This window comes from Zychaea mexicana (assembly GCF_025766255.1).
Source record: "Zychaea mexicana strain RSA 1403 chromosome Unknown BDB00scaffold_123, whole genome shotgun sequence".
NCBI lineage: Eukaryota > Fungi > Mucoromycota > Mucoromycetes > Mucorales > Lichtheimiaceae > Zychaea > Zychaea mexicana.
In genome coordinates this window covers 21,135-39,640 of record NW_026516786.1, presented here as the reverse complement: position 1 = coordinate 39,640, position 18,506 = coordinate 21,135, and the positions used below count along the sequence as shown (strand labels likewise).

Below are 18,506 nucleotides of genomic sequence, written 5' to 3'. Positions count from 1 at the left end.
GCGTCTGAACCGCACGTTCTTTTTTCTTCTTTACTCTTACTGGCGACCACTACCTACCTCGTTCGCCTTCCCTCCCCCCAATGGAGCAAAACGCACCAGAGCAACACGCAATTCAGCCGGGTTCGGGTGAATTCGCGCACTTATTTCCACCCGTGGCATTAAGTGAGCGAAATGCTACCAAGGAATCCTCTAGTAATAGCACAACAACAACTAAAGCGCCTTCTCGCTTCGCTGCTGGAGGCGTCGACTATGTCATTGTCTTTAAATTCCCAACACGGGGTCAAGAACGCGAAAAGTTGCAATCCAATGCTCAAGAACAGCTCGACATTCTGACAACTAAACTAAGCCGTGTTGGTTTAAGATATCAAGTTCAACCCGGACGTACGCAAGACACATTGTTGATTCTGATCGCGTGTCCAACTCACGTTTTGGAAGAAGAACTCAAACGCGAGCGGTCAGTGTTTATGTGTATACATTCAATACTTCAGTACCTATCTACAAGCAATCGGGCTGTTGGGACTAAAGAGGGAGAAATGTACTATATAGGATACGCGATTTTCTGCTCGGTATACGCGTTAGCGAGTTTGATAATGAGAAAGAGGAGACAAAGGATATGTTTGCTGCCAACGTACACGAGTTAACAGAAGCGGAACGACTTCGAGTTGTGTATGAAATGTTAACTGAGCCAGAAACTGAAGGTGGTGCCAACATTTCTCCCGAAGTGGATCTATTTGTGGATGGCATTATCCCTTTGCATAACGATGAGTTTAACAAGGTAAGATATTGTACTCGTACTACCATAGTTGAGGTCCCCCTCATTGTTGCTCGGTTTAAATAGAGTATGATATTAGCCACTGTATCAGCTTCTTTCTAAAGTGATATGACTTACTTTTTGGCAAAAAAATCAACTAGGAATGGATCCATACATGGTCCAAAAAATCGTTAATCGATGATCAAGACTTGACCAATATTCGCAACCATTTTGGTGAAAAGGTAATAGTTACATCATTTCAAAGATATATCAATTAATCCGCGTGACCTATCTTTTTCCTGGGAAAAGCTTCACTAACTTTCATCTCAAACCATGACCACGTATACGCGTGATATAATAGATTGCTTTCTACTTTGCATTTGTACAAAACTATTTGCTATGGCTAGGCACACCTACTGTTATTGGTGTTTTGATCACCGTGGCGGGAGCCAAGAGCCTGAGCATTTGGTACTCATTAGCAATGCTTATCTGGTCTGTGGTATATATCGAAATGTGGAAACGGAGAGAGCAAGCCCTGGCATTACAATGGGGTGTACGAAACTGTTCCAAGCACGAGAAACGACGTCTTGAGTTTAAAGGAGATCGTTTGGTCAAGGATGAAGTGACTGGAGAACAGGAACCCTACTGTCCCGCATGGAAAATATTTGTACGACGTGCCATGTCATTCCCGGGTGTTGCTCTCGGCGCCTTTTTGCTGAGTATTATCGTTGCCTGTGTGATTGTATTGCAACTTTTTCTACATGAATATTATACCGGTCCATTCCGTCAAGTTTTGGTAAGCGGTGCTCTTATTTTTTGGGTTCCATTCTATAGTCTCAAGTAATAATATTATTGTCATTGATCTATAGCACTATACACCGACGATCGGCTATGTTCTCCTCATTCCAACCATGTCTGGTATCTATGGCTCTTGGGTCAAGATATTGAATAACTGGGAGATGCACAAGACAGAATCGTCATGGGAATATCACTACACACAAAAGATCTTTGTTGCCAATTTCTTGGTGGCCTATCTTTCACTGGTAAATATACTAGAAGGAGAAATAGCGTGAGAGGGGAGAGAGACACGGATATCTACCTTACGATAGGCAGATATATAGAACGCCCGTTAACTTGGCCTTTTGATTTTTCGATATCAGTTTGTTATCGGATGGATTTATATTCCTTTTGGGGATCATGTACTACCTTATTTGACCGAGCTCAACATCAGCCACAGCCATACAAAGGTCGACTTCAACCGACTTCGTGGACAGCTCATTTATTTCATTGTCACAGGCCAACTTATTGGATTTGCAACTGAAATGGTACTTCCATATGCTATGGGACGCATACTGCCCAAGGTAAAAAATATGACGAGCAAAGAAGACAAGGATGACAAGAACAACGGAGTGGAACAAAGTGGAAAAGGTGATTTGCAAGCCAAATTTATGAAGAAGGTGTATCATGAAGTGGATTTGCCTGAGTATAACATTTATACGGACTTTGTTGAAATGGTTATTCAGGTACGCATATATTTCTTTTATGACATTGTGAAAAAGAAGACATATAGAACGATGTGGATTTCACAGTAACATCGAACATCTGATATCTTTTTCACTAAATTTCTTTTTGCACTCGTTATGGTTTCTCAGTTTGGCTATGTAAGCATGTTCTCAACAGTATGGCCATTGACTGCCCTTTGCTGTATGGTGAACAATTGGATTGAGCTGCGTGGCGATGCAGTCAAAATCTGTAAATACACTCGACGTCCAGTTCCGCTTCGTTCCGAAGGCGTTGGACCGTGGATTGGCAACATGGTAATATCTAATCAAGTGTATATATGGTTAGAGAATGGTAAATATACGAATGTATTAACAATACACGATTCTTCGGTATTGTCTTAGGAAACATTGACCTGGTTATCATCCGTTACCATGGCGTCATTCGCATACTTGTTCCATCCATCAACCAACATCCATTCGCCGTATACACCCGTTTTCACCATCCTGGCCGTCTTGTTGTCCGAGCACCTCTATGTCATTATCCGCTTGGTAGTTCGATCCACTTTGAATGCATTGCCGAGTTGGTCAGATACTATGATTCGCAAGGGCGAATTTAAAATGAAAAAAGTATGGCTACAGCGATTAATGGGTTCAGCTGTTGGCCAGCAGCAGCAACAAAAGAGAGCAACGATTGGGGATGAAGAGTTGGTGTTTGATGATAATGATCTATCGGCCAAGTCGGTTTGGGATTCTTCTTCTTCATCATCAATGGATGCTGCACAATTTATCCGTAATGCATTCAAAAAAGAATAGCGAATAAACGGAATCTTACATAATTCAAGGTCATTAGTATTGTTTTCGTTGTTCACATACATACTTTATTTATTTAAGTTTTTGGGCGCTGATACATCTAGTATGATTAAAGTAGCACATTAAGAGAAGATACGGTAAAAGTGCTTCGCCTAATAGTAAGATAGATATACATTGTTCTTGTTGAGCCTTCCTCGCTTATTGTGAAACCGTGAAAAGAGTCGTTCTCCTGCATTTGCTAGCTGTTGCACATTATACAATGAAAACGTTCTCTATAAATGTTACGTCTCTTTACTAGCCCACTTTTTCTTTGCAGTGTTCCTCTCTTCCACATTATCTCTTTCGTTTCCAACACTTCACCAACATCATTTCACACTGATCATTCTTTAATTATCTCGCAGTAACTTTTTTTGTGCCATACAATTGCTCCAAAAACAAGCAGATAAGGATGTATCATACATACTATCTCAACTCTCTTTAAACTAATGTAGCGCTATAAATGAGCCTACGGTTATGGACACTTCCCGGTAAGAAAATAGGGGATAACACTATATAATGTACATCACCTGCGAGAGTAGACAGTATGCTCTTCTCAATTCCTCATGGAGATGGCATAGACGTACGGGATCGTATTATACTCGGATGCCGCGTGGTCCATTTTATAAAAAATCTTCCAGTGTTAGCGCCACAAAAATCAGATTTATGCCTTGCAGACATGCTCGAGCATCTGACATGCTAGTAGCCCGTGGCTCACAAGTAAATGAAGGATACAATGCGTTGTCTTATTCATGGAGTTAGTCTCGAGACGTTGTGATGGCATCGGATACCCGGATGAGCGTGCGCGTCGATGAAGACAAGTGTAAGATTGTTTTGCCCTCTAAAACGACATAATGAAAACTACGAGGACGAAACCATATCCCTCGCAGAATAAAGCAAGTCAAGTTTGAAGCCATCATACAGCAAATATTCAAAGACCTTGGGAACAACAAGAAGAGATATCCGCCGGATTCTATATCAAGTGCATTAAGGCACCAGCAATATGTACTTTGGCGCGTATGAATGGAAAGAAAATATTGATTACTGAGTAAATTACTCATCGTAGTCAAGTCAAGTAGAGGTGCGACTATTGCTGGTCATACCGTCATATCATGGCACTGGAATATCTAATGTGCACACATACTCTTCATCCGATATCCTGCCGTGGCAAATCCGCTCATCTTCTTTTTTTATACATGTGCTGTGTAACATGAAACTATTTTGGGTGAAATATTCAACCGGCAGTTTAGTGCGTACATGGCAGGAGAGAGCAAGTTATAATTATCCCCTCTTTCCAGCTATTACTGACTCTTCTCTTCTCTTTCTTGTTTTCTACTCTATCTTATATTAACTACGTTTCTCTTTTCTCTCTCATTTGAGAGCCCATTTCCCTTCTTTTTTTCTTCAATTCTTTCTAATTTCGCCTAGTGCCTTTCCTTTTGTATTTCCTGCATTCACCACAAATACCTCTTTAGAATCCCGTCATCTATTTTTATAATAATTCCTCAATATGACCATTGAGCCAGCGCCACCCAATCAACCGTACCTGAACGCATTTCTGGTAATGACTATTATTTTCTGGTGAAATATCTGTACTGTTTTTCTCAGGAGGAAGCAAGGAAACGAAAATAAGGGGGGAGGGAGAAGGGGGATTCGTTTTAGTTATATTTGAAGTTGACACCACTTTTAATATGTTCCTCCGGTTCTAGACCGAAAGACCCAAGGATGGTATCGAAGTAATACAAGGACGCCTTCGCAAGGCACTCAAATTGAACGAAGAGCTGGCCGAATATTTTAGAGAGAGGTATCTAGCATAGCCTTCTCTTTTACATAGCATGCGGTAACCATTTTGGTTATTAAAACACTTATCTATTGATAATAGAGCCCATGTCGAAGACCTTTATGCAAAAAACCTAGCAAAAATATCTAAAAAACATTTTGTCACGGACAAATCTGCCTTGGGGTAAGAAACTGATACGGAAGCCATCGAGAAAAAAAACACGACTGATTCGGTTAATGCTATACTCCAAAAGGCAGATGCAGCCGATATGGGAGATGCTTCAAAATGAATTGACCGAAATATACACGATCCATGCTGTCATGTCGCTCAAAATTACCGAAGACGTTGAACGTCCTTTGCGATCTGCTATTCAAAACGATAATGAATACGCTGCCGTAAAATCTGTAATATATCAGCTTAAAAAACTGAATGGAAGATATCAATTTTGGCTAATTGATTGTTTTTTAAAAGATGGATGCGTCGCTACAGCGGTTAAGCAAGGATTATGAAGAACGTCTTGCTCGATTAAATAAGGTAGAATGTTAATTTTATTGAAGTTTATCTATCGCTACTAAACGTGTCAAATAAACTGTATTATAGCACAAGAAAGCCGCGACAAGACCAGGAGGCGGTAAAGCAGAGTCAAAAGTGGCCGATTCAACTAAAGGACTAGAAGGAGTCAAGTCGCAATGGATGCAAACGGGTCCAGAGTATATTCAGGTACAGACAAGAAAAATCGATCTAAAGAGGCTATATGTGTACAAACAAAGTGCTTACATACGTGTGTTATATGAAGAAACATCAAGCAGTGGATGAGCATCGCTGGGACAATCTGCGAACAGTAGTGCAAAAGTTTGAAGTATTGCAAAACGATCAACTCCTTAAACGCATCGAGGTACTACCTATTCATAATAGGAAACGGCGGATGAGACAAAACAGTTACTGAAAACATGATCAATTGGAATGAAAAAACAGGTAGCCAACAACGTACTTACAGCAGCAAGCAACTTTAACATTGAAGACGAGATCAACGCATTTTGCTCATCACGACCCGCCAATGGATTGAAAAAAGCCCTTTCGACACAGCAAATACAGCAACAGCCACAACAGCAGCAACCATCCGTCTCACACTCAGAGCAATCCATTGCGTCCCTGGGATCTTCATCGACTACCACAGCACATGGTGACGTCTTGTCTGTACCGACTACTATGACGAATAACAACAACGTCCCTGACAACCTTGAAGCACCTGTACCCGTACCTAGTGTGTCTGAGAAAAGCAACCGCAGTGGCCGCAAGATGGGCAAAGAGCGCAAATTTTTGTCCACCCTTGTCTCAATCCGACGCAAAACCAAGAATGATCATGGCGGCAGCACTAATAACGGCTATATGAATGCAGATCTTGCGCCGCCTGTCATGCATCACACTGACCAGCATAGTCATTCCAGTTTCAGCGCCTTGGATGAAGAAAACGGCAGTCATGTCTCGTCCATGTCTCCGAGCAATGATGGTGGTTCAACCATGTCGCCAGCGCCTACTTCGCCCACATCAGTGGATCAGCCTGCTGCTGGTTCGTTGAAGAAAGCACCCAGTTTCTCGGGAAGTTTTGCAAGCAGTCAGCATCAGCAACCGGTATGACATTGGATGATGAAGCGTCCATTCTGTGCAACGTGTTGATTGGGAAAACTCATAATGTGGTTTGTTTCTGTTGGTATGGATTTCCTATGTAGCCCAAGGTGTTGCTGGATGCTGAAGGCTACACAATCCCGCCGCCCGATCGCGCAGCATGGCCCGGTGACAGCATTGTCTCCTCCTTGCATGACGATGACTTTGGCTCCGACAGCGGCAGGTTAGTAAAATTAAATTGGGAACTTCACTTTTGATTTTCTTCTGCATTCCATGTAACCTTGCGGGGGGTGTATCGTAAGCAGTAAGCACCCAGAAAGATGGGAGAAACTAAGAAATTAAGCAACATGTTAGCTTGTTTAGCAATCAACAGAAGCTCAAAGTGGACATCAAGAATGAGGCTATGAAGGAAGAAGATGCGACTCATGCGGCCGTTGCTTTAACTCGCGTGTCGTCCATGCTCAAGGAAAAGAGTCCCACAGCTTCGGGTAGACGAAGGGGTCGTCGTGATACGCAACAGAGAAACACACGCTTATTGGATCCTGTGCAAGAAATCAAGCCACCAGTCTCTACTACTGCATCATCGCCTTCGCCCTTATCCGTTGCATCTTCTCCGTTTGAAGATGAAGTAAATAGCAGTAGTGCTGGTAATAGAGTACAGTTACATGACGCACCTGTACAACTTGAAGATCCTTCTGTCTCTGTCTTTGATGATCAAAACAACGGTGTCCAGCTCCATGATGCACCTGTTCTGGATGAGCAACAGCAAGAACAACGACAACAACAAGGGTCGGTCGCAGCGGCATCCATGCCGGTGGTACCATCACCGACGATGACGCCGTTTACTTCAGCACAACCGACCATCAGGGTGCAGATTACCGAAAGCATACACTGTCTCATGAAGGGCGGCGCGATAGTACGGTCGGCCGTATTAGGTGAGGTCAAGATCGCTTATCGTGGGCCCGTGGATACCATGGGACGCTCAGTATGTTTCCGACTCGAACACGTGGATCAGCTGGAGCGGATCGCACCCAACACGGGTTACATCAGCCCAATGAATGAAGGCGAGAAAGGACAGAATGGGGTATACAAGCTGGACACAAACATGTTTAACCTAGCAGGCGACAGTCCGGTCCCGTGTATCAAGTATCAAGTCAAGCAATCGTCAAGTGATAACAATGATGACAATGACGACATGGTGCTGCCGCCGCAGCCTTTGGTAGCACCTATCCAAGTCAAGCCCATGTGGAAATGCGAAGCCGAACAAACCCTGTTACTAGTCAAATATCAAAAGGCAGACACCGAGCTGGCTTCCCACTTGCACGGTGTCTTCTTTATGACGACTGTCAGTGGCAATGTACAAAATGTCCAGAGCGTGCCGGGCGGTCAGTGGATGGTGGACCAGGATAAGATGGTGTGGCCCATGGGCGAATGGAATAGCCACGACGAACGCGTGCTGCGTGCAAAGTTTACGACCAAGGAACAAGGCACGCCACAGGCCCTGCAAATCCGGTTCGAGGCAAAGGACCGACTCGTGTCGACGGTGGATGTTGCCAGCAGTAGTTCAAACGGTGACGGTCAGGAGGATGGATCGATGGCGATCTGGGCCAATGTCGAGTCCACAGAAAAATCTATACGTACTGGCAAGTATATTGCAGAACAATAAAAAACAAAGAAAAATTATTATCATTATTACCATTATTATTACTGTTGTTTGCTGTATCACCATAAAAAGGCGTGGATCCAACTAATTTATCTCCCAGTGATTGTCACAGTGAAATGAAGAAAGTAGAAAGAATAAGGAGTAAAGATTAAAGCAAAGCTTCTTTCTATAGGCATGTGAAAGTGTTTATGAGAAGTCTTTGCGTAAGTTGTTGAGAAACAAAGAAGCTCGTCGGCAAGTGTGTCACGGGGCCCCACCACCAAACTTTATACCTCTTTTTTTTTTGTAACGACCAGCACAAGCCCACAAACATACACGTTATATACACACAGACCTATACCACCCACACGCACAGCAGAGTAGTGAGAGATATCCTTCTCTTTTCTTCTTCTTCTTCTTCTACTTTCCTCCTCCCATTCAATTCCCATTTGGCTCAACAGTCCCTATCCCTCTTTCTTTTGTTCTCTTCAGCCCCCAGTCCTCAACCTTCTTCTTTCCCTCATCGTCTCTCTCATGTCCATTTGGCAGCCACAACAACAAGGCTTGAACGATCTGATACTACTACTCCGCGATGCCGCTCGTCCCGAAAGCCGAGATCAACTGCTAGTGCAGCAGGTAGACACTCCCTATTCCTGTTAGGCAGGAACCACCATTACCTCGAGAGACGGAAAAAGAAAGGAAAGGGTGGTTGGAACTATGCTGTTGAACTCTCCTGTCTATTTGTTCTTGTATATAGAAACTCGCATCATTCAACGAGATACCAGACTATAACTCGTACCTTGTGCATATCTTGACAAAAATGCCTCAAGTAGAATCGTACCCACGGGCTATTGCAGGGCACTTGCTCAAGAACAATATACGCTCGTACTTTAACAATATCCCACTACCCGTGCTAGATCATGTCAAGCACTGCTGCACCGAAGCGCTGAACACGCCCGATGTGGATGTGGATGTGCGCAGGACCATTGCGTCGAGTATTGCTGCGATCGTCACGCGAGGTCAGGCACATAACTGGCCCCATATTCTGCAAGTCTTGGTAGAAAAGTTAGATAGTCCCGACCCGGTCACTGTTGAGGTAAAACTATAAATCTAATAAATAGTTTGTGTACTGTGTGTGTCCATGCGTGCGTAATGTTTGTGCTTGTGTCTTATGGGGTCCAAACGGGAAAAAATAATATCAAAGCCTAAATGCGCGTATGACGTTGTTTTTTTTCGTTTAGATGGCATTTGACGCACTGGCCATGATCTGCGAAGACGCGGCCAGGGACCTGGACCAGGAAATGGATGGCGTACGACCACTGGCCTTTATGATCCCCAAGTTCATCCAATTCTTTTACAACCCCGATGCAAAACTCCGGGCCACTGCCATTACCGCAACATCCCAGTTCATCATGCTACAAAGCGAATCCTTCCTGGCAAACATGGACACGTACCTGCGAGGTCTATTCGCGCGCGCAACAGACGAAAGCTCGCGTGTGCGACAAGAGATATGTCGGTCGCTAGTGATGGTTTTGGAAGCTAATCCAGAAGCCCTGACACCCTACATTGACGCGGTGATTAATTACATGATCTTCTGTACCCGTGACGAAAACGAGCAGGTAGCACTGGAGGCGTGCGATTTCTGGATTCAATTTTCGAATCTGGATGAAATGCATGAGCGATTGTTACCCTATCTGCCTCGGATTGTGCCTGAGCTATTGAAAAGAATGGTTTACTCGGATACGGATTTGCTAATGCTCGGTGGCGATGAGAATGACGCACATATTCCGGATAATGAGATGGATATAAGGCCAAGGCATTCACGAAGACATCGAGGACCGATGGCTGCTAGTACACCAAACCCGCAGCAGCAATCGGGAACGGGTGGGGCTGGAGAAGATGGATCCGCTACGATTGAGGATGAAGGCCACCATGAGAACAACCATGACGATCCTGTTACGACTAATGATGATGATGATAACGATAACGATAATGATGAAGACGATGACGACGACGACGATGAGGATTTTGACGATGACGAGTTTTACTCAGAATGGACTTTGCGAAAATGCAGTGCGGCTGCGTTAGATGTGCTGTCAACGACATATAATCGCCATGTTGTCGTTGTATTGCTGCCACTATTAAATCACAACTTGTTCAGCCAAGATTGGCGAGAACGAGAGAGTGGCATTCTGGCGCTAGGAGCTGCTGCAGAAGGTATATCAAATATTCTGCTGCACAAATGTGTTATATTTGTGTGTATGGTAACTCAATCGTTTTGTAAATTTTGTAAAAGGTGGTTTGGAGGATATTGCACCACATTTACCGGACATGATGCCTTACCTGATTCAAAGTCTTAACGATCCAAAGGTACAGTAATGAAAGAATATTAGAGAGCAAAAGGAACATGTTCCTCATCACACGGCAATAAAATGATGGAACTTTTTATATAGCCACTCATTCGATCCATCACTTGCTGGGCGCTCGGTCGATTTTCACGGTGGTGCGTTGAGCAAGCTACAATACCCGGAGGACGAGGAGCGTTCTTTGAGCCGGTTTTATTCAACTTGTTACAGCGGATTCTTGACAAGAACAAACGCGTACAAGAAGCAGCATGTTCTGCTTTTGCTACGTTGGAAGAAGAAGCTACAATCGAACTAGTACCTTACTTGGAGCCGATCCTCATTAATTTAACGACTGCGTTTAATACATACCAACACAAGAATCTACTTATTCTATACGACGCGCTCGGCACGTTGGCCGAATCTGTCGGTGCGGCATTAAATCAGCCGCGCTGTTTGATGTTGATGATGCCGCCCCTGATCGCCAAATGGAATAAGCTTTCTGATCAAGATACTGACTTGTTCCCTTTGCTGGAGGTATGCATGCCATTGTTCAATAGCTTCGAATCACTGCCCAAGATGGTCAAGGATTTAGTATAATTAAGTGATAACAGAGAATTTAACTGTTGCCACGTCAACCTGCTACATCTGCTGATTGTTAGTGCCTTTCATCAGTCACCGCAGCTTTGGGAACAGTGTTTGCACCGTATGCCGAACCTGTATTTACACGATGTGTCAAACTCGTTTCCACAACATTGCACCAAATATTTATGGCTGACCAAAATCCAGACGAGTTCGATCCTCCAGATGTAGAATTCATGGTTGTGTCGCTCGATCTGCTATCTGGCCTCGTGCAAGGATTAGGCCAACTGATCGAGCCGCTTGTGGCCAACTCGGATCCTCCATTACTGTCTCTTTTGGCTGTGTGCATTCATGACCCTGTCACTGAAGTACTCCAAGCAACCTATGCCCTTATTGGCGACTTGGCTATGGCCTGTTTTGAACGTTTACGAAGCTATTTACCGCCCATTGTGCCTGAACTCATTGAACAAATTGGGCCCGATCCAGCGCTCGTCAGTGTCTCCAACAATGCAGTCTGGGCCGTTGGCGAAATCGCTATCCGATGGGGCCAAGACATGCAACCTTTTGTCGAACCACTCCTCCAACGTCTGTTCCCTTTACTCGTCATTCCCGGAGTTATGGAATCTTTACAAGAAAATGCAACGATCACCATTGGCCGGCTCGGCTATGGCTGTCCTGATATACTTGCTCGCCACTTGCCACAATTTATAGGACCGTGGTTGGAAAAATTCATCATGTTGCGGGAGAACGATGAAAAGGATACGGCGTTTCAAGGCTTATGTACAGTGATTAAAGTAAACCCTCAAGGGATTGTCGATGTAAGTATATTTCTAGCTTTAATTCAGCTTTACGTTTAAGTGATTGAAGAAAAAAGAGACGACTTATGATGACTTTCTATAAAAACCTTAGCAATTCAATACCCTTTTCGAAATAATTGCTCAATATCAACGTCCATCTCCACCCTTATCAAAAACATTAAGCGAGGTACGTCCATTTACCGTAATCGTATAAATCTTAGAAAAAACTTGTCGGCAATGGCGATAAAGTAAATACAAGAAGTCGCTAACCATATATCTAACACTACAGATCCTGATGGGATACAAAAATATGTTGAATGAGGAACAGTGGAAACAAGCTTGGGGTGGACTAACTGCTGAAACGCAGCAAACACTTTCACACAAATATGGTGCTTAAGAAAGCTTCTGTTCTCAGCAGTTGATCGAATTACAAACGGCAGGTGTAGCAAAGAAGAAGAACAAAAGGAATGCTATGTAATAAAGAGCGAGCATGCCAATGTTCATCCTCTTTACTCAGCTGTCAAAAAAACTGATTTTTATACCCCACACTTTCCCAGATTTTTATATAAAACAATATTCCAAACACTCTGGCCCTCTTCCTCTGTCGCAATAATCAATAACACATCTGTATCATCTAACCATTTGTGTAATGAATTAGTAGTAGTACTATATTTGTACATTGTAGAACATACCGCTTTTCCTTTATTTATAATAAAGGTCATAGGATGTCCATGTGCCTTTGTTACATAGCTACCTTCTAGTGACATTCATGATGCTACTAGCTTTATACAGCAGGATATAATTTCAATCTATTCACAATGATATGATATATAACTGTGTCAAAAACAAACTCTATATAACAATAATCTCAGAGACGGCGTTGAAAGATACTATAAATCGACTGCTTTCGAACAGGTATTTTGCGGCAAGCGTTGGATTTGATTCACAAAGGATGTATATATAGATATTTAAAAAAAGCCTTCAAAGACATATAACTTCTGTTGCATATAAAACACTACATATTACTGCTATTTAACAGGTCGTTTCCACACATAATTCGTAAACGTACTGACACTAGGAGAGTCGTAGACCACGAATTTCTTGTTGGTGTTACTAGAGTTACCCATAAGCGCCGCAATACCTGCATCCGTTATGCGTTGATTATCATTAAATGGTCATCCTATCGCAAGTCATCAACCTATTCAAGAAGCTCAAGCGCGGCATCACTTCAATTTTAAAATTGTGATTCTACCGCTGGTCGCCGTCTCTTTAAGTCTATCTGCATACGTCATCATTCCATCATCAGTGATCCCATCGCGGCGTGCTTCCATGACACAAATATGCAGGATTTGTAACCGTGGATGCTCGCAGCATAAGCGAATAAATTCTTGATCCGATATTGGTGGCACATGGAGCTGTATTTGCTCAAGCTTGGAATTGCCGACGCAAAGAACTTCCAAGTTGTCATATATCCCCGCAGTTAGGCAGAGAAGCTTCTGTAACTGTTTCAAGGTATGATACTGATTGCTGATATTAGCTAATTGACTTGTATCGGTGATGAACACCGTAAGTAAATCGCAATTTGCTCGAGTTAGCCTTGATGTCATTAAAGAATCGAGTCCAAGTATCGCTTCCACTGCCGTTGTAACGCTAGTAAAGACCAGAGATTTTAATTTGAGAGATGATGGTCGTTTTTCACAAGAAGTTGGCGTTCAACTTGTTGTAAGGGTCAGTATTGAGAAGGAGTAACTGTTCCAGCTGTGATTGCTACCTTGATCATATCGGCATAAAATCCTCTATGTAGCTCATCCTGCCTTCGGCTAGACGACATCAATCGTTGAAGAGCGCCATTACTGATACTACTAACACTAACACTACTGCTGCCGTCCATAGGCATTTTCTGCATCTCATCATCGATGTTGTCGATGGCCGTGGGACGCTTTGACAGTTGTAGGTAATTGGTGAACTCTTCCTCCGCTTGCTTTGAGCTCTCATTTCACCAGATGTTGCGGACAGAAGGGCATAGCTTGCAACATGAGTCTTGCTTTAAAAACATAAAGCACTGCCTATCATATCGCTTTGTTCTGTTATTCACACGAATTCGACATGGGGACAAAGGCACAGCACATAGCATATGCGATTGTCGAAATGGAATGCTTTGTCCAGGGGGAAATTGATCCGGTTGCTGTTGTCAAGTTGCTGTCGTAATCTAAATTGTCTTGATTCAATTTGTATACAAGTTAGCAAATAATGCCAGCGCTCGGATGCACAGAGAGATGGTAAAGTATCCATTAGCATCTAACAGTGAGATATGGCAAGGATGGGCATTGATGTACATTTCGGTCAAGGTATCAGCAAACAGAGCAATATCAAGCATTTTGATTTTATCGCTCGCTGCGAGACGGCCCTTCGTCTTCTTGTTTGTGATTTTTGTAATCATCATGATGAATACAAACGTATTTGTGCACGTGATTTGATAAGGTACAATAATTATATATCCAAGAAACGATATGGTTACATAAGGAAACCAATGTCACAATATCTAGTGAGTACGCGTATGCACATACCAATAGATTTTATACCAACACAGTTTCGGTCACGATGCTTTTTCCATAGTAGCAAATGCGCTGTGGAAAATAGCGGAAATGCTCTTGACATGTGGACACACATATTGCAGCATGCCGATGCTGACTTTCTGGTTTTAGAAGGAGTATCCTCTGCTGGACTGACTGTCTGATCCTGTTAAAGAAAGAACGCGTAAATTGCGAGCAGTTCAGAACAGCGATGGCATGCGCGCATGCACTCCAAGCAATCTTTTTAGCCAAAATATGAGATGATGGAATAAACGGTTTCAATTGGTAAGAGAAATTATCACTAGCAACACGCATAATCAGCTTAATGCGTTGTTAGCACTAGTAAATACAGTAAAGAGGCATTTCTTCAAGTACTCCCTTTGTATTGTGTCAATGATAGCATAACATACACTCTACGATAGGTGAAACATATTTAAGCAATTATTATTTATTTAATATAAAAATGCGTGGTTTTTACAAATGAGAGGAATGCTATTATGGGTTATATACAAGAGATGTAGTTGACATATCGATGCGGGATGTTCTTACAATAGGATTTCCGATACGAAGTACTTCCCTCTAGAGACCAGAGGGCAACCAGAAACCTCGATCCTTCTTTTGTTGCGTGGTTCTTTGTCACTGCTAAAACTACTGATGCTGCTGCTGCTGCTACCGCTGCAATAACCAAGGAACGTCTTGACACCCAGATCTGTTATGCTGTTGTCGTAGGTAATACGTAGTAACGTTAACGTATCAATTCGTCCTAGACGTTCGAGAACAGCATCCGTCACGCTGTCAAAGCCAGTCAGCTGCAAAAAATTAATCTTGCGTTTTTTAAGCATTTCTGCACATTTGATCATTCCAGCCTCAGTCAGATCTTTTGGGTACGTGTTGAGCCCGCCTAGCCCCAACTGTTGTAACCGCGGCAATTGACATACATGGAGCAAGCCTTGATCCGAAAGGGGTATGCCAGAAAGATTCACAATTTGCAGCTCCGTGTTGTGAAGCAAGTCAAGTTTGCTGCAAGTACCTCGGTAACCTGAGTAGTTGTTTGTCCAATACAGGTCAATCCGCTGTAACCGTTTTAAGGTGCTGATAGCCTCGACAACGTTATCGAGCTCTTCTAATTCGTCAAACCACAGCTCCATTCCCAGACTCTCGATCTGCGGATGGCTTTGGAGAATCTGAACCCACTCCGGACCAGTCATATCAATTCCAAATATTTCCAATGACACTAGTTGCGGAAAGTAGAAGTGGGCATGAGCCATGGCTAGGAAACCCGTTAAACGTGCCTCCCAGCTTTCGAGATGTAAATCTTCCAACCAGAGTCGTGACTTTTCGAGTATTGGGAATATCGCGTTCAGTTCTTCTTGATCTTCTCCACGGTATAGAAGTTGACGTACGGTGCCCGGCTGCTGTTGCTGTTCTAGTTGTTGCTGTTGTCGTCGTCGTCGGTCGATTATGATTTTCTTCTTTTTCCTGTCGTTATCGGTGCCATTATCAACTGTAGCATTGCTGTTATTGGGGTTCTTTTGCGATTGCAATAGCCACTTTTCCGCTAATTTTTCCTCTGGATCGACGTGAACGTTGAAAATGATATGATGTACACGTGGACAAAGGTTGAAAACGACATGGATGTTGTTCGATGGCGGATTGGATAAAGTGAATCTGCTAACGTCGGACGTTATCAGCAAATACTGGAGTTCTGGACAGCGGTGGAGAATTGGTTGGATTCGGGTGTCAAAATTCAGAGCATTGTCCAGATGCAAATAAACCAGGTGGGTATTACTGTTGTTGTTGTTGTTGTCGAGCGTTGCCGCAGAAGAAAGTACACCAAAACTACTCCTTCTCCTCTTGCGTTGACCCACCTCGGTATTAGACAGGTTTTGGTAGCCGCTGTTGTTAAATGTTACGGAAAGATGTGTCAATGCCGGTAGGGTATCGAGTAGCATCGTCAACGAAACGTCGCAAGGATGAGAGGTGATAGATAACTGGGTCAACGTGGGAGCAAATAATGTAATAACAACTGGTAATCTGATGCTATCGTTGGTGGTAGGTCGTTTGTTCCGTTTCAATGTAGGCTTGTGGTTATTTATCTCTATTTTGTCGCCCAAAGATGTTAGCTGCTTTGGTATGTGGATCCATCTACATCCCCACTTATTGTAGTTATACTGACCGAGACATTTTATCTCGCACCTCTGTGTATATAGCCGTTCCAAAACGCTGCGTGTATCTTGAAAGCAAATAGAAACGTCTTTGACGTGCGGACCAAGACATTGTAATAATGCAATGTTACTTTGCAGCCAGCAGCACGAAATAGCATTGCCGTCATTGTCGTAACCGGCGGAAGACGAGGAAACTTTGAGCTGATGCCAGACGCGCGTGGTAAACGAAGGTATCAAATCATACCAGCGACGACATACTTCCATGCATTCAATACACTCCTTTTGGTCCAGATATGAGAAAATATCGGTAACGGTTTCTGCTGGAAAGACATGAGTGAAATCCGGCATGGTCTTCTTTTTTTTAAAGAAAAGGAAGGGCAAGAAGTTAAGAAACGAAATTGAACCCAGTCAAACTGCTGCTGCTGCTGCTTTAGGCTCTTGTTTCTTTGTGTAACAAAATCTGCTGCTCGCAAATCAGAACAAGTGGCTGGGTTTCTTATTGTTTCAAATGAATTATCAACACCCATACTGGCTAAGCTAAGCAGTATAAGTAATTAAACTTCTACACGCTCGCATCCCAGTTGCCGAAAAAGCTACTACTACAAATCTCTTATAGTACAATATGAGTGTAGCTACAGCTATATGGCTATGATAAATGATAAACTTAAGATTCAAGTGTTTTCATTTGTATATTTGAAAAATGAGATTCCTGTCAGAGCATCAATAAAACTTTGTTTCATTATTCTATTTACAAAAAAACTTATTTGTACGGTGGTAATTGGCGACAACTATTCATACATTTTATATAAAACAACTTAAATAGTTTAAATGTTAGCAGCCATTATAATAAGTCGACAATTCTTCGCATAGTGTTGATAGTCAGACATTTTTTACGCACTTACTTCAAAGTACTCATGTACATCCATAGTACAAATATGAACCGCTATTTAATACCATATTGCATATATATGCCTCAATCTTTTCAGTACTTTAACATCGCCCCGTTGTACTTACTTCATATATTTTTACCCAACATTTTTACCTCATGTCCTGTAAGGTGGATTTAGGTTAAGCTATCGATGGCAAGCTAGTACACACTGTACAATCCTTTAAATTGATGTACATTAATATTTTATATACAATTTTAGGAGGTATGATAAAAGACAGGTGAAGTCTGGCATTTTTTTAAAGCATCGAAAACAAAAAAGTAAAGAGTAAAGAGTCACTGTGTCGTCAGATGGGCGCCGTTTTCATCCTCAATAAAAGCATAGAGACAGGAAGCGAATTTTGTATCAATGGAACACATATTTCATGATAAAGGCGATGTGCTTATATCCGTCTGTTATTACCATGCTCTTTACCCTTTTCCGCGATTCTTACGCACCTTATGATGTCTTTACTATGGAAGAAATAAAAAAAAGACGCGCTAAACCATCGAGTTCTTATTATATGGTGCTGTTTATCCATCAACATCGCTTAAACATCGCTTTAACCAAGCAGTACTTATAGTAGCAGTATTTCAGTGATAGATATACTACGTTCTCTTACGCACTGTACATTTACATTACGAACTCCACTTTTATGAACAATATACCATACATAGTTTTAGTATGGTTTACTTAGCTAACACACCTGTATGTCTTTAACGAGATATGTATATCGTACATATATGTACTATATGTATACTTTTCGTATGGTCTTACAGAATAAACCAAATATTCATACTGCAACATATTCGCGTGTTGTATTTCAAAGTGCGTACATAATGTTTTGGTATAGCAGCTGGTAGTGACAAATGGTCTCGTTTGGTTTTGCCATGTCATAGTCTATAAAGCCTTAAGACCTTTAAATTTTGTACATGAAACAAGTATTGGATAGCTTCACTAGTGCTTATTCTTAA

At 42.4% G+C, this 18,506-nt stretch overlaps 5 protein-coding genes across 5 annotated transcripts; 3 read left to right on the top strand and 2 right to left on the bottom strand.

Annotated features, from left to right (window-relative positions):
• Positions 1-80: 80 nt before the first annotated feature.
• Positions 81-3,066, top strand: BDB00DRAFT_792318 (calcium-activated chloride channel-domain-containing protein; the record flags this gene model as incomplete). Its single annotated transcript, XM_053121110.1, has 8 exons — positions 81-454; positions 547-775; positions 913-993; positions 1,113-1,547; positions 1,621-1,794; positions 1,972-2,274; positions 2,404-2,568; positions 2,656-3,066. 8 exons carry the CDS (start codon positions 81-83, stop codon positions 3,064-3,066), a joined length of 2,172 nt encoding a protein of 723 aa, XP_052974142.1.
• Positions 3,067-4,609: 1,543 nt separating this feature from the next.
• BDB00DRAFT_878003 (muniscin domain-containing protein) lies at positions 4,610-8,171 on the top strand (the record flags this gene model as incomplete). Its single annotated transcript, XM_053127681.1, has 10 exons — positions 4,610-4,660; positions 4,809-4,903; positions 4,982-5,062; positions 5,133-5,274; positions 5,351-5,413; positions 5,480-5,599; positions 5,676-5,774; positions 5,855-6,511; positions 6,610-6,728; positions 6,869-8,171. The coding sequence occupies 10 exons, from the start codon at positions 4,610-4,612 to the stop codon at positions 8,169-8,171; spliced, it is 2,730 nt and encodes a 909-aa protein (XP_052974141.1).
• A 796-nt stretch (positions 8,172-8,967) lies between these two features.
• Positions 8,968-12,265, top strand: BDB00DRAFT_773602 (armadillo-type protein; the record flags this gene model as incomplete). The annotated part of the gene is made up of 8 exons (XM_053120105.1): positions 8,968-9,243; positions 9,389-9,998; positions 10,074-10,364; positions 10,444-10,517; positions 10,601-11,026; positions 11,152-11,889; positions 11,981-12,055; positions 12,158-12,265. 8 exons carry the CDS (start codon positions 8,968-8,970, stop codon positions 12,263-12,265), a joined length of 2,598 nt encoding a protein of 865 aa, XP_052974140.1.
• A 1,136-nt stretch (positions 12,266-13,401) lies between these two features.
• On the bottom strand, positions 13,402-14,245 carry BDB00DRAFT_878001 (uncharacterized protein; the record flags this gene model as incomplete). The annotated part of the gene is made up of 4 exons (XM_053127680.1): positions 13,402-13,518; positions 13,640-13,858; positions 13,966-14,077; positions 14,205-14,245. The coding sequence occupies 4 exons, from the start codon at positions 14,243-14,245 to the stop codon at positions 13,402-13,404; spliced, it is 489 nt and encodes a 162-aa protein (XP_052974139.1).
• A 627-nt stretch (positions 14,246-14,872) lies between these two features.
• BDB00DRAFT_942663 (uncharacterized protein) lies at positions 14,873-17,014 on the bottom strand. The gene is made up of 3 exons (XM_053129408.1): positions 16,618-17,014; positions 15,380-16,539; positions 14,873-14,933 (listed from the first exon to the last, which is right to left on the bottom strand). Exons 1-3 carry the CDS (start codon positions 16,952-16,954, stop codon positions 14,916-14,918), a joined length of 1,515 nt encoding a protein of 504 aa, XP_052974138.1. The 5' UTR covers positions 16,955-17,014; the 3' UTR covers positions 14,873-14,915.
• Positions 17,015-18,506: the final 1,492 nt, after the last annotated feature.